The sequence below is a fragment of the Gigantopelta aegis genome, chromosome 1, assembly GCF_016097555.1.
Source record: "Gigantopelta aegis isolate Gae_Host chromosome 1, Gae_host_genome, whole genome shotgun sequence".
In the NCBI taxonomy this organism is placed as follows: Eukaryota; Metazoa; Mollusca; class Gastropoda; order Neomphalida; family Peltospiridae; genus Gigantopelta; species Gigantopelta aegis.
Window position 1 is genome coordinate 7,842,088 of NC_054699.1, and position 13,256 is coordinate 7,855,343.

Here is a 13,256-nt window from a genome sequence, read left to right on the forward strand (position 1 = left end):
ACGTCCAATAGCCGATGATTACTAAATCAATGTGCTCTAGTGGTGTCTTTAAGCAAAAACAAACACACTTCATCCCAGCCCGTCCCCGTTTTGTTATAGGACAATTTGTGTCCTCCGGAAGTATGTGATGACAGTGAAAGTGACGATGCTGTTACCCTGCCTATCACAGCAGTGCGTCTCTAACAGACACAACTGCATCCCTTTGAAAGTCATAAATATAGTCCCCAGTGACAAAAAGACCGCATGTTAGGTCACAAGTGAACATACTAAGAAATCAAACTGGGGGAAGGTGGCTGTTTGGCTGCTGTAAAGGGAATGCACTAAACACGTCTGATATGTGCTAAGCATTTTCGATATTTTCTCAAACATGACAAGGTGTGTCTTGACTACCCAAAGAGGATTAATGCTATTCCAGGTAAATGTATTATAATTATAATCAGTGCCAAAAATATTGTATTTTTGTCATGAAAGCAATCGGATTATTGCAATATTAAAAATGTTAAACCTTAGTTATATGTTTAAATGCATTCATTTTGGCTAGGACGCTGTTTGTCTTGTTCGCAATAATGTGTACGCGTTTAAATATCTTAACTTTGTTTGGATAATCGCATTATATATATGAGAAAGAGAGAGAGAGATAGAGACAGAGAGAGAGAAGACAAAAGAGAGAGACAGAGAGAGAAGGCGAGATAAGGCGAAAGAGAGAGAGACAGAAACAGACCGAGAAGGCGAGAGAAGGCGAAAGATTGAGAGACAGACAGAGATATAGACAGAGAGAAGGCGAGAAAAGAAGAGAGAGAGAGAGAGAGAGAGAGAGAGAGAGAGAGAGAGAGAGAGAGAGAGAGAGGGTGGAAAAAAGATTGAAGAACAGTATTTGAGACCTTTGCTATCTATCATTGTACTTACCTTTCTTCCTACCTACCTACCTGCCTACGTGGGTTTTTTTTATATGTATATATATATATATATATATAGAGAGAGAGAGAGAGAGAGAGAGAGAGAGAGAGAGAGAGAGAGAGAGAGAGAGAGAGAGAGAGAGAGAGAGAGAGAGAGAGAGAGAGAGAGAGAGAGAGAGAGAGAGAGAGAGAGAGAGAGAGAGAGAGAGAGAGAGAGTATGTCTGCCTGTCTGACTGTCTATCCATATATACATAAATAAATAAACATTAAAATGTTTGTTTGTTTGTTTGTTTGTTTGTTTGTTTACAGATGCTGTTTTTATTAGTGCTACAACTAGTGTGTCTGGTGGAAACAAAAGGATCATCCAACACTTTTGTTCCATGTAACATCTACAACTCCTCGCAGCATGGAGGACTTTCCGCAGACTGCACTCACCGAAACCTTACAAGAGTTCCCTCACATTTGCCATCTGACATTGTTTTTCTAGATATCAGTAATAACAAACTCGAGGTATTTGAAGATTTTGCATTTAACACATTGCCAAAACTGAAACATTTGATAGCAGTACATAATAAATTAAAATTGTTAAAGGTTAAAACATTTCATGGCTGTGCATCTTTAGAAACTCTGAATATTGCATCAAATTCCCTTGCGTACAATAACACTACCTTCCCAACTGGGGTATTTGGACCGCTAATAAATCTTACAACACTACATTTAGAAGGAAATATTCGCACATCGTCTGGATCTTATCCTGAAGGCCTTGTCAAACCACTGCACAATTTAGAGAACCTTTACATTGATATATTTGCCCACACAGTGTTTGACGAACAATTTGGTTTTCTATATAATCTTCGAGTTCTGAAATTAGTTTGCCAAATTGCAAACCTTTTTAACAACACGTTTACAGCTTTTAATAGTTCTAAGCTGGAGTTTCTTTACTTGGATTCTTGCGGTTTGAAAGACATAGAACTAGACACGTTTAAACCACTCATTTCCCTTCGTCATCTTAGGATAGACGGGCGACCATTAGGAATCCGAAAAGCATTTTTATCATTGCATGGACTCCAACACAGGTCAATGGAGACTATTCATTTTAACCGAGTTTTAGTGGCCATACATAGTTCAGCAGAAGAAAGACTGCAAGGCACAATTTTGGATTCAAAAGCTATACAATATTTGGGGAACATATGTGTCAAACAACTGATTGTGGTTAATTGTAAAATATCTTTAATAGATGTTCCAAGTCTAATGGAAACGATTTTCACAGAGTGTATTGAGCATTTTGACCTGCATAAAAACAACGTCCAGACTTACGACTTTTCTTATGTTCTAACTATACTATCATTCTTTAATATTCGCTTTTTGGATATTTCGTTTGCTTTCACCGACAGACAAGGTCCTGTTCGGAAAGCCAGAACAATATCTGTCATCGAACATGGAACCAGTAGATTCAAATTTAGAAGAGCCTCGCCTCTGTCGATTCGTGTACCGCGCAATATAAGCTTTGTTAATATATGTGGTATAATCGCAACCTTTAAAACTATTTACAAACCTGATATAAAATTTGTAAATGGAGGGGCTATGAAGGTGCTCAATATGAGTTTCATTGGACTGACATGTGTTGCTGCAAAACTATCTGGTCTTGAAAACTTGGATACACTAGACTTCTCTTATAACCCTGATCTGAATATTAAACCCGACTTTCTGGATGTATTTCCAAACCTGAGCAAACTTCATTTGGGTGGGAAATCACTAAACCAATATTATTTGATGAAAAATGGAACAAGGCTCTTTCAAAATTTGAAACACTTAACAGAGTTAGACATTTCACATAACGATTTTAGTATTCTACCAAAGGATTTCTTAAAAAAGAACTCCAATATAAAAGTGATTAACTTAGCAGGTAATAAATTTCAAATATTTCCCATCAATTCCAAAGATACACCTCAACTTTCTACACTGGACCTTTCTGACAATTCTCTGAGCTTCCTCGATGATACTACCATGGCAGAACTAGACAAGATGGTAGAACCAGATTCTAACAAAAGCTTCTCACTGATGCTGAGAAATAACTTCATGTTTTGTGGATGTAGCAGTCAGAGGTTCATTCTATGGCTGTTTGAAACTCCGGTGCAACTTGACAACAGCGGAAACTACAGATGCCTATCTGAAAATGGCTCTATTACAACTACAGTCGATACCTTTAATCGTTTTGAAGAAGAATGGCGGTCTTGTGTTGGCCCCTTTTGGCTTTCCCTGGCTATAATAGGATTAATTATGCAAGCCGTGACTGTTTTGTTTATTATCTTAGTAATGAAATTCAAATCAAGAATTATTTCCTTTTTTCTTAGGGCTTTTGGAGCCCCCTTACGCTTACCACAACGTCGTGACTTTCAATACGATGCGTTTATCGGTTACTCCCAATCTGGCATGCACTTTGCGTGCTTGGACATGGTACGAAATTTGGAACAAATACGGAATTTGAAACTTTATTTACGGGATCGGGAAATCCCCCCAGGGGAGGACATGGTTGACGGGATATTGTTTGGGATAAATGAAAGCTGGAAAACTGTGTTTGTGTTAACAAAGAATGTTGATGAAGACCAGTGGATGACATTCGCAGTGAACGCGTTTATAATACAACCGATCTAAGAACTGACCGTGTGCTGGTGCTGGTGCACAGTGAGTATGATCAACAGATTCCTGATTCCATTTTACGCGTTATTGATGAGGACTGCATATTAAGGTATTCACCACAAACCACTGACCGCGATCCGGTCTGGAATAACCTGTACAAGGCTATTGTTGGACGTCAGTACTGAACAGCTTGCATAAAGTATACCGAGATTTATGCTAAATTATAAATAAAAATAATAAAACATTTGTTTTAACTTACAAGGCGAATTACTAATATAGATGCTTGTTTGTCTCAACAGCAATTTCTACGTTATTACATTATTTTTTATCTTTTTTTTTTACATTATATAAAGACTTTTTGGGGTTAACTGTATTGCATGCTTATTTATCCTTAAACTGCTATATTTGGTAAAAACAATTTCTAAGTTATTACATTTCTTTTAACATTTCATTATGAGTATTATTATTATTATTATTATTATTATTATTATTTTATATTGTATTGTTTTGGTTGGGGGGGAGGGGGGATTACCTGCATATCATAGAACACTCTTCATTTCCATATTAATATCTAATACTAAAACGTGCGATATTCCTGAACTGCCAACTGTTATACATTTTAATTCATGGGTAATACACATTTTAGTATGCATAGACATCAGTAAAATAGTCCTTGTTAATCCAGGCAAAATAGTGAAAGACCCATCACAAATTGCAAATAATCAAATTTCCGTTACATTCATTTCCACATAACGTCAACCCATTGGTCCAGACGTAGCAACGGGAGTTTGTTCAATTCTCGATGAACGTAAAAATTGGGTCGTCAGGGAACGTCATATCTGATGACGTCATTTTATATGGGCAAGTTGTCTTATTGAGCGATATTGTTTATGGACCAAACATAAGTTAAAATAAAGTATGAACTTTTAGTGTTATTATTAGCAAGTATGATTCAAATTTAGTTATAAGTATTGTCAGTTATTTCTTTTACATTCATCTGGGTATGAACAAAAATAATGATCCGCAAACTTATGTGACAACGGCTACGCCGTTTCACACAGTTTGCGGATAATTTTTATATATATATATATATATATATATATATATATATATATTTATATATATATATCCCGATGAACGTAAAAGAAATAACAGACAATTGTTACATAGTTTTAATTTCAACTGTATTCAACTCTGCGTGTAGCACAAGATGCCGTGGGATGTTTCTCAAAAATATGGACTCTAATAATGATGATGTCAGTGATCACGCTACCCTAACTTTAAAGCCAAATTACTACCTGTTTCACTAATTATAGTTTTCAATATGTTATTCCTGACTAAATTCTAAACAAACACTGTTAATTTCATTACTTTTGTAATTTGTAATGGGTATAACATATATTTTGGCATAGATTGCATGGATTATATAGCGGGTTTCCTCTGTAGAAAACGTATCAGAATTACAAAATGTTTGACACCCAGTAACCGGCCTCGGTGGCGTCGTGGTTAAATCATCAGACATAAGGCTGGTAGGTACACGGTTCGCAACCCTGTACAGACTTCCACCCAGAGCGAGTTTTAATGACTTAATGGGTAGGTGTAAGACCACTACACCTTCTTCTCTCTCAGTAACCACTAACCAACTAACAACTAACCCACTGTCCTGGACAGACATCCCAGATAGCTGAGGTGTGTGCCCATGACAGCGTGCTTGAACCTTAATTGGATATAAGCATGAAAATAAGTTGAAATGAAATGAATGACACCCAGTATCCGATGGTTAATTAATGTGCTCTAGTTGTGTCGTTAAAATTTAAATTTTAATCTTAAAGGGACATACCCTAGTTTCGACCCGTACAAATTAACACTAAGTTTAGTTATCTACAAACCTGAAACACATTTGGATAAAGTTACAATTGAGTGAAACATGAGCCTGTGACTTTGAAATGGTGAAATACCCTCTGAAAACGGACTAAAACTCGATTCCATAGCTGTTACTTATTAGACGCACGTACGTTTTTAAAAAATCTGAGACATGCATTTAGTGATGTTAAAAACTCCAGGATGACCAAAGACACTTCGAATGTACGGAAATTAATAATCTAAACCATAAAATCTAAGTAGAGTATGATTTCAGTTATCAAAAACGGCTATAATAGTTTAAAATATACCTTAGTGTTTAAAAACTAGGGTATGTACCTTTAATATTACTGTGTGTTGTGTATTACTTGTTTTCAATATTTATTATATCAGACATATACTCAAGCTGCGTGAGTATAAGACGACAAAAGTTAATATTTATTATATGAGACATATACTCAAGCTGCGTGAGTATAAGACGACAAAAGTTAATACAAAAGTAAACATTCGTCATGTTGGTACGGGACGTAGCCCAGTGGTAAAGCGCTCGCCTGATGCGCGGTCGGTCTAGGATCGATCCCCGTCGGTGGGCACAGTTGGCCATTTCTCGTTCCTGTCAGTGAACCACGACTGGTATATCAAAGACCATTGTATGTGCTATCCTGTCTGAAAGATGATGCATTTAAAACATCCCTTGCTACTAATGAAAAACAAAAAATATATATAGCAGGTTTCCTCTCTAATACTATATAATGTAAAAATCATCAAATATTTGACATCCAATAGCAAATAATTAATAAATCAATGTGGGTTAGTGGTGTCGTTAAACAAAACAAACTTTAAATTTCGTTACCTTATATGGACATGAATATTTCTATTGCCAAGGTTGCAAGCCCAAGGTTGATTAAATGTCCCATACTATACCCATCGGAAAAGACAGTTCAGCTAACGAGTGATATCTACTTAAAACCGCTTGTTCACCGGTTACTAATCGTTCGAACGGATACGGCTTTGTCAGTATTTTCCATATCTCCTGAATCTAAGGGTTTTCCTGACGGGAATGGATAATAGAAATGTTTTATTTAACGACGCACTCAACACATTTTAATTACGGTTATATGTTGTCAGACATATGCTTAAGAACCACACAGATATTGAGAGAGGAAACCCGTTGTCGCCACTTCATGGGCTACTCTCCGATTAGCAGCAAGGGATCTTTTATATGCACCATCCCACAGACATACCGCGGCCTTTGATATACCAGTCGTGGTGCACTGGCTGTGACGAGAAATAGCCCCATGGGCCCACCGACGGGGATCGATCCCACACCGACCGCGCATCGAGCAAGCGCTGTACCACTGAGCTACGTCCCGCCCTTCTTGACGGGATGCAGCATATCCAGTCTTTACCACCTTAAGGCGACGTCACACGATACGAGTTAAATAGTTCAAGATTATTTTGTTTAACGACCCCACTAGAGCACATTGATTTATTAATCATAAAATAAAGTTTGTTTTGTTTAATGACAACACTAGAGCACATTAATATATTAAAGGGACATTCCGAGTTTGCTGCAATTGTTAAGATGTTATCGACTAACAGAGATATTTTAACGACTGTAATTACATATCAATTCTATTTTTCTGCATAAAATATTAGTGGATGTATATTAAACGTATTTCTGATCGTTCTAATATTTGTACTAGGTTACATTTCATTATATTTCCTAAACAAAAACTATTTGAAGACAAAATCCAGTTTGGGCTTCTTACAAATATTAAGACGACCAGACATACATTGAATATACAGACAATGATATTCTAAACAAGAAAATACATTTAATATGTAAGTTTAATCGTAGAAATATTGTATTAGTCTGAAACATCTTACAATGCAGCTAAATCAGGAATGTCCCTTTAATCATCGGCTATTGGCAGGAAGGAAATGTTTTATTTAACGACGCACTCAACACATGTTATTTACAGTTATATGGCGTCAGACATATGGTTAAGGACCACACATATACTGAGAGAGGAAACCCGCTGTCGCCACTTCATGGGCTACTCTTTTCGATTAGCAGCAAGGGATATTTTATATGCACCATCCCATAGACAGGATAGCACATACCACGGCCTTTGATTTACCAGTCGTGGTGCACTGGATGGAGCGAGAAATAGCCCAATGGGCCCACTGACGAGGATCGATCCCAGACCGACCGCGCATCAAGCGACCGTTTTACCACTGGGTTAAGTCCCGCCCGCCCCCCCCCCCCCCCCCCCCCCCGGCTATTGGATGTTATACATTTGGTAATTTTGACATATAGTCTTAGAAAGGATCTTTTATATGCGCCATCCCACAGACAGGATAGCACACGGATTTGATATAGCAGTCGTGGTATACTGGCTGGAACGAGAAATAGCCCTATGGGCCGACCGATGGGGATTGATCATACACTGACTGTGAATCAAGCGGGTGTTTCACCACTGGGCTACGTTCTGGTAATTTTAAATTTCATGTACGAAATTTAGTTTCCAGTATCTATTATGGTACAATAATCTGGTCAAAAATTTCGTTATAAATAATGTTTAAAATTGGCACCTAGAAGAGTTTGTAGTATCCGATAAATCACTGTTTTATGAACTGATTGCACAGAGGTTTTTTTTATTTTTATTCTTGTTTATAGGATTTAAAATCGAAATATTGATAAGTGTAGATGAACCCCATTGTTGTTTTTTACTCCATAAATATTTGACGGTGCACCTCGAACTTTGACACGGAACTCTCTTCTTTGGTACCATGCAGACTTGTTAAAGGGACATACCCTAGTTTCGACCCGTACAAATTAACACTAAGTTTAGTTATCTACAAACCTGAAACACATTTGGATAAAGTTACAGTTGAGTGAAACATAAGCCTGTGACTTTGAAATGGTGAAATACCCTCTGAAAACGGACTAAAACTCGATTCCATAGCTGTTACTTATCAGACGCACGTACGTTTTTAAACATCTGAGACATGCATTTAGTGATGTTAAAAACACCAGGATGACCAAAGACACTTCGAATGTACGGAAATTAATAATCTAAACCATAAAATCTAAGTAGAGTATGATTTCAGTTATCAAAAACGGCTATAATAGTTTAAAATATACCTTAGTGTTTAAAAACTAGGGTATGTCCCTTTAATGTGAACAGTAGAAAGGTTAATAAACGTATTTTTTATCTGGTCAAAACATTTTAAAAACGGACGATTTAAAAATTGTAATTTTAATGCACACCAGTTTTGTTTGCAACAGAATATTCAGAACTGTTATAATGTTAATGTAGTTTTATCCAAATTTATTATTAAGCTAGTTTTAGAACAAAATGGCGATCAGCTTGCAATGTCTTGGGTAGAAGCTATTTTACAGAATACAGGAAAACTAAGAACATATTGTTTGTTAAAGAATAGTTATTGTGTTGAGCGATATTTGTCTCTTTTAATGCCAGGCCGATATAGCATCTTGCATTTGTGAAATCCTCATGTGTTGTTGCTCCTATTCGGTTAGAGACCGGCCGATAAGAGAATTTTCCGTCGGGTCAATGATTCTGTCAAATATGCGATAACCAATCTGTTCAGTATGAAATTCATGTTTTTATAAACTGTCCGTTATATGAGGATCTTCGTTTTAATTTGTTCCAACATGCTCATTATGTTGTGATCTGATTTAGAAAAGTTATGTGTTTTAATGTCATAGACTAACCTTCCAATTGTAACAGCCAAAACCTGTTTTTATATATATTCTTCAACAAAAGTATGAGAATTCTAATAAGAATTTACAATTGCCAAACGTGTAAGGTATATTAGCTGTGGGGAATGGTTATATGATAATAGTGAATTAATTGGGCAACCATTACAACCGGTAGTTCAGTATTACAGTAGGTTTTATGACCACCAAAGATATTGAAGGACGATTGGGGTCAGAAGTGAAATTTGAAAGTTGACGTTTTTTATCAGTAAATCGCAAATTCAAACAATTAAAATTACTAAAAACAAAACAATAACAACTGTATGATCAACAGAATGACAAAGATTGATAGAAATAATGTTCCACAGTGATTAATGGTCCTTCCTGGAAATTGTCAAAATCGAGAATGACACCCCAGTGACCCCACGCACGTGTACGGGGCAACTGCATGATGCATGTGCAAACTATGGAATGTGTTTCGGTGTGTTGATAGACAGACCTGAACTTTTTTATTAGGATGTCTGTGGTCAATTATTAAAGTTCCCCTACTTTCTTTGAAGAGATATATTACAACGTCGTAGATACTTTTTTATATACACAACAGAGTAATTATTATATTTTTATTGTACATACTGTACTTGTATTATTTAACTATACTGTCTCTCATAATTCCATAAGTAATAGCTTATGTAGTTTTATGTTTGTTTTATTTTGTAAATATGAGATGTACACAAGGTGAGACGTTAATAAATTGTCTGTCTGTCTGCATGTTAATAATGTACGTATTCTATTGCCATATTTTTACATATTGTAATGTATTTGAATGTTGTTTAATATAGCCATTCGAATCCATTCAACCGGTACTGTCAGAATTATAAATTATTCTGGTGGGGAAAAAAAAAAAAAAAAAAAAAAAAAAAAAAGGTAACTGATCTGGTGGTTTCCTGTACGATTTCCTGGCGCATATTTGTTTTAGCCATACTGTTTGAGTGTTATTCGTAACTTGTTACTGCTAATTTAGTAACACTAGACAAGAAGTCAAATTATATTTGTTTCTAGCCATACTGTTTGAGTGTTATTCGTAATTTGATACTGCTAATTCAGTAACACTACACAAGAAGTCAAATTATATAGCTAGGTTAGCTACTGGTCACTCCTGCATTTTGAGTTATATCAAAGGCCGTGGTATGTGCTATCCTGTCTGTGGAATGGTGCATATAAAAGATCTCATGCTACTAACGGAAAAATTTAGCGGGTTTCATCTCTATGACTATGTCAAATGACCATATCTTTGACATCCAATAGAGCGATACTTGGATAGGAAATCCCTTGGTCTGTAGATGTTGTCTTAGTCCATGTAGTCAGGTTAGTCTTTCTTTTGGGTTCGATACTATGGTACAAATGCGTCTAGTTACATAAATATGCAATCAAAACTATAGCAGAAGACGTCAAAGTACAACTACTGTAAATGTTACTGTATTATAAAACTGCATTTAAGGGTTTTTGTTAGATAAATATTTTTAAAATTTTATTTCATGTTAAATGGTTTAAATGTGTTTTAATGTAATATTTATATATTTTATGTGTCGATTATTAATATTGTATAGTCTCTTATAACTCCATATGGAGTGGCTCAGTGCTGGTTTTCATATTATGGTGTTTAGTGATGTGTTTTTGTTTTAACTGAGGTGAGACTTTAATAAACAATTTGTCAATGTCTAGTATATTTGATTATTTCAAATATAGAGTAATCTCATCTTGGAAGGCTACACAAGTCCATAAAACAGCATGGCGGCCTAGAGGCAGTAAACGTCGTTTTCTGTGGTATGTATTGCAGTTTTAGTTATTTCAAATTAATTCCAAAACACCTTCACGTTTTCTTTTTGCGTCATTCCAAACTGAAATTATTTACAAAAAAAGTGAACAAATTGTGGAGGCTGGCAAGGACTGTATAAATGATTAATAGTTAGGCCATAATATAATAAATCCTAAATCCCGCACACCCCAAGATAGAAGACTCTGCCCAGTTTTATTATTGGCCAAAACATTGTTGTCGGGGTTTTTGTGGGTGGTTTTGTGGGTGGTTTTGTGGGATTTTTTTTTATTTTTTAATTTTTTAATTTTTTTTTTTTTATTTATCCTTTTAATATATATGATACTCTATGTCCAGTATTTCCCATGTCCTGAAAATATAGGCCTGGAATAAGATTTTATAGGTGCGTAGGACAGGTTGGTTTTTTGCCCGAATCTAGAAAACAACATTTATTCAAATTAACATTACTGCAAACAGCTATATGGTAGTACTATACCAAATAACTTCCGGCTGGGTCAAAGTTCGAGGTGCGCCTTACCTTTTGGAAGAGCAATTAATACAAATAGTCCTGCCTTTGGTGATAAATGTGAATAGGTTTGTTATAAAAAAAAAAAAAAAAGTTTCATCTGGGTAAAATAAATGTGCAATTTTATTTCATCTAGTACCAATGTGTCAAGTAGCCTTGTGCTTGAAACATGTATGGGGTACCTGTAAAAAAAAGTACTCAAATTTTGTGCGAAACTAGGGTAGTCATAGACGCTACCCGTTATCTCAGAAACGAGCAGCTTGACCCCCATTTTTTTCTGATTCACTTTAAGTGTAAGGGGTGGTAGTATTTATATCCGTGGCGTTTATGTCGGTTGATACGTTGCAGGTAGGAGTTTTAGCCGCATATGTTACTATTGTCGTCTATGGGATTTGATTTGGTAGTATACACCCTATAGCACATATTCAGTGCATAATAAACAATATTATGATTTTGTCATTTTATTTAATTAAACTATACTGGTTGATTAATTAGCCATCACTCGATCATGCAAGTTCACAATGGCCTTGACCTTGACAATAATCTCTGTACATGGCTCTGAATGGAGTTTGAATCAAAGTTAGCACTGAAGAAAAGTTGGTTTTGGCCTATAATTCATACTGTAAAGATTTCAATAATTTCTTTTTACATGGTATTTGACTTGCCATATACAACTGCTCTTAAATATGGTATTATATATAGGCAACCTGAACTAAGATTTTAATAGCAATTTATTTTTATATTAAAAATAGCATGTGCCAATAGTGGGTTAATGTCTTTAGTTTCCATTAACATTGTTAATTTTTTATGTATGAAATTCTGAAAACTCAAATTTGTAAAGAAGTTGATTTTTATTGTCATTTTGACATATTTATAGGGTGCTAAGTTATATTTTAGACAAATTTGTAGTTTTATGCAAAATTTAAAGTAAATTTGAAGAAAAACTTTACCAAAAACATAATTAAATTTGTTGTCACTATTGTGCCTTCTGTTCTTATTTGTACATAACAATAAGGTTGTTAAACATATACTTAGATCTCCAGATCATTTTTGTTTCTTAATAATCACTTAGTTAGCTCTCATGAAAAGCATTTTGAGTTTATACTAGATTCAGAACCACTTTTTTCAGATTTGATTATCTGCCTTGGATTAAGTTGATAATTTATTTTATTGTTAAAGCTGTATTACCTAATGTTACTAGCTAAATAAAATGCTGGATTACAGATTGTAGGAATACATCTAATGTACATATTGTATTCATCCGGATTAGAAAATAATGCAAGAAAATAGATGTTCGGGTAATTTTGTCATTTAAAAATAGTTTTTTTCAGTAATTAATCAAAAATAAATGTGTTAAAGCTGCATGATTATTCCAGATATCACAACTATTAAAACCTCCAACTACAGTAGGCTATAAATAAAATATAGTCAGGAATATTGGTGGCTGCCAATGGTTTTGATGGTTCATTATGAAAATCAGCATGGCCGATGGATTTGAAATTCCCACACCTGGTAACTTGAAGACACCCACACCCAGCATACAGGATTTCCTCCCAACACTAATGTTCAGGACATTAAGTCATTACTTCATACAGGTACAGTCATGTTTGTGTTTCCTTCCTCAGACAGTGTATTTTTTTAATACTGATATTTCTTTGATGTGCCTGTTAAGGTCTTCATAATCTAGGGGTCAATCAAGTGCATGTGTTTTAATGGCATTCTTTAAAGGGGTAGAGGTACTCTGACTCTCTTTGTTGTCTCTACATATATACCCGAGTACACACACCCAACTG

General features: G+C 35.3%; 1 protein-coding gene across 1 annotated transcript; it reads left to right on the top strand.

Moving 5' to 3' along the window:
- The first annotated feature begins 274 nt into the window (after positions 1–274).
- LOC121387648 (toll-like receptor 4) lies at positions 275–3,783 on the top strand. Its single transcript, XM_041518862.1, has 2 exons — positions 275–415; positions 1,207–3,783. The coding sequence occupies exons 1-2, from the start codon at positions 368–370 to the stop codon at positions 3,550–3,552; spliced, it is 2,394 nt and encodes a 797-aa protein (XP_041374796.1). The 5' UTR covers positions 275–367; the 3' UTR covers positions 3,553–3,783.
- The last annotated feature ends 9,473 nt before the right edge of the window (positions 3,784–13,256 follow it).

Coding starts and splice junctions, on each gene's coding strand:
- LOC121387648 (XM_041518862.1), top strand. CDS start 368: ATGACAAGGTGTGTCTTGACTACCCAAAGAGGATTAATGCTATTCCAG. Junction 416..1,206: donor GAGGATTAATGCTATTCCAG/GTAAATGTATTA, acceptor GTTTGTTTACAG/ATGCTGTTTTTATTAGTGCT.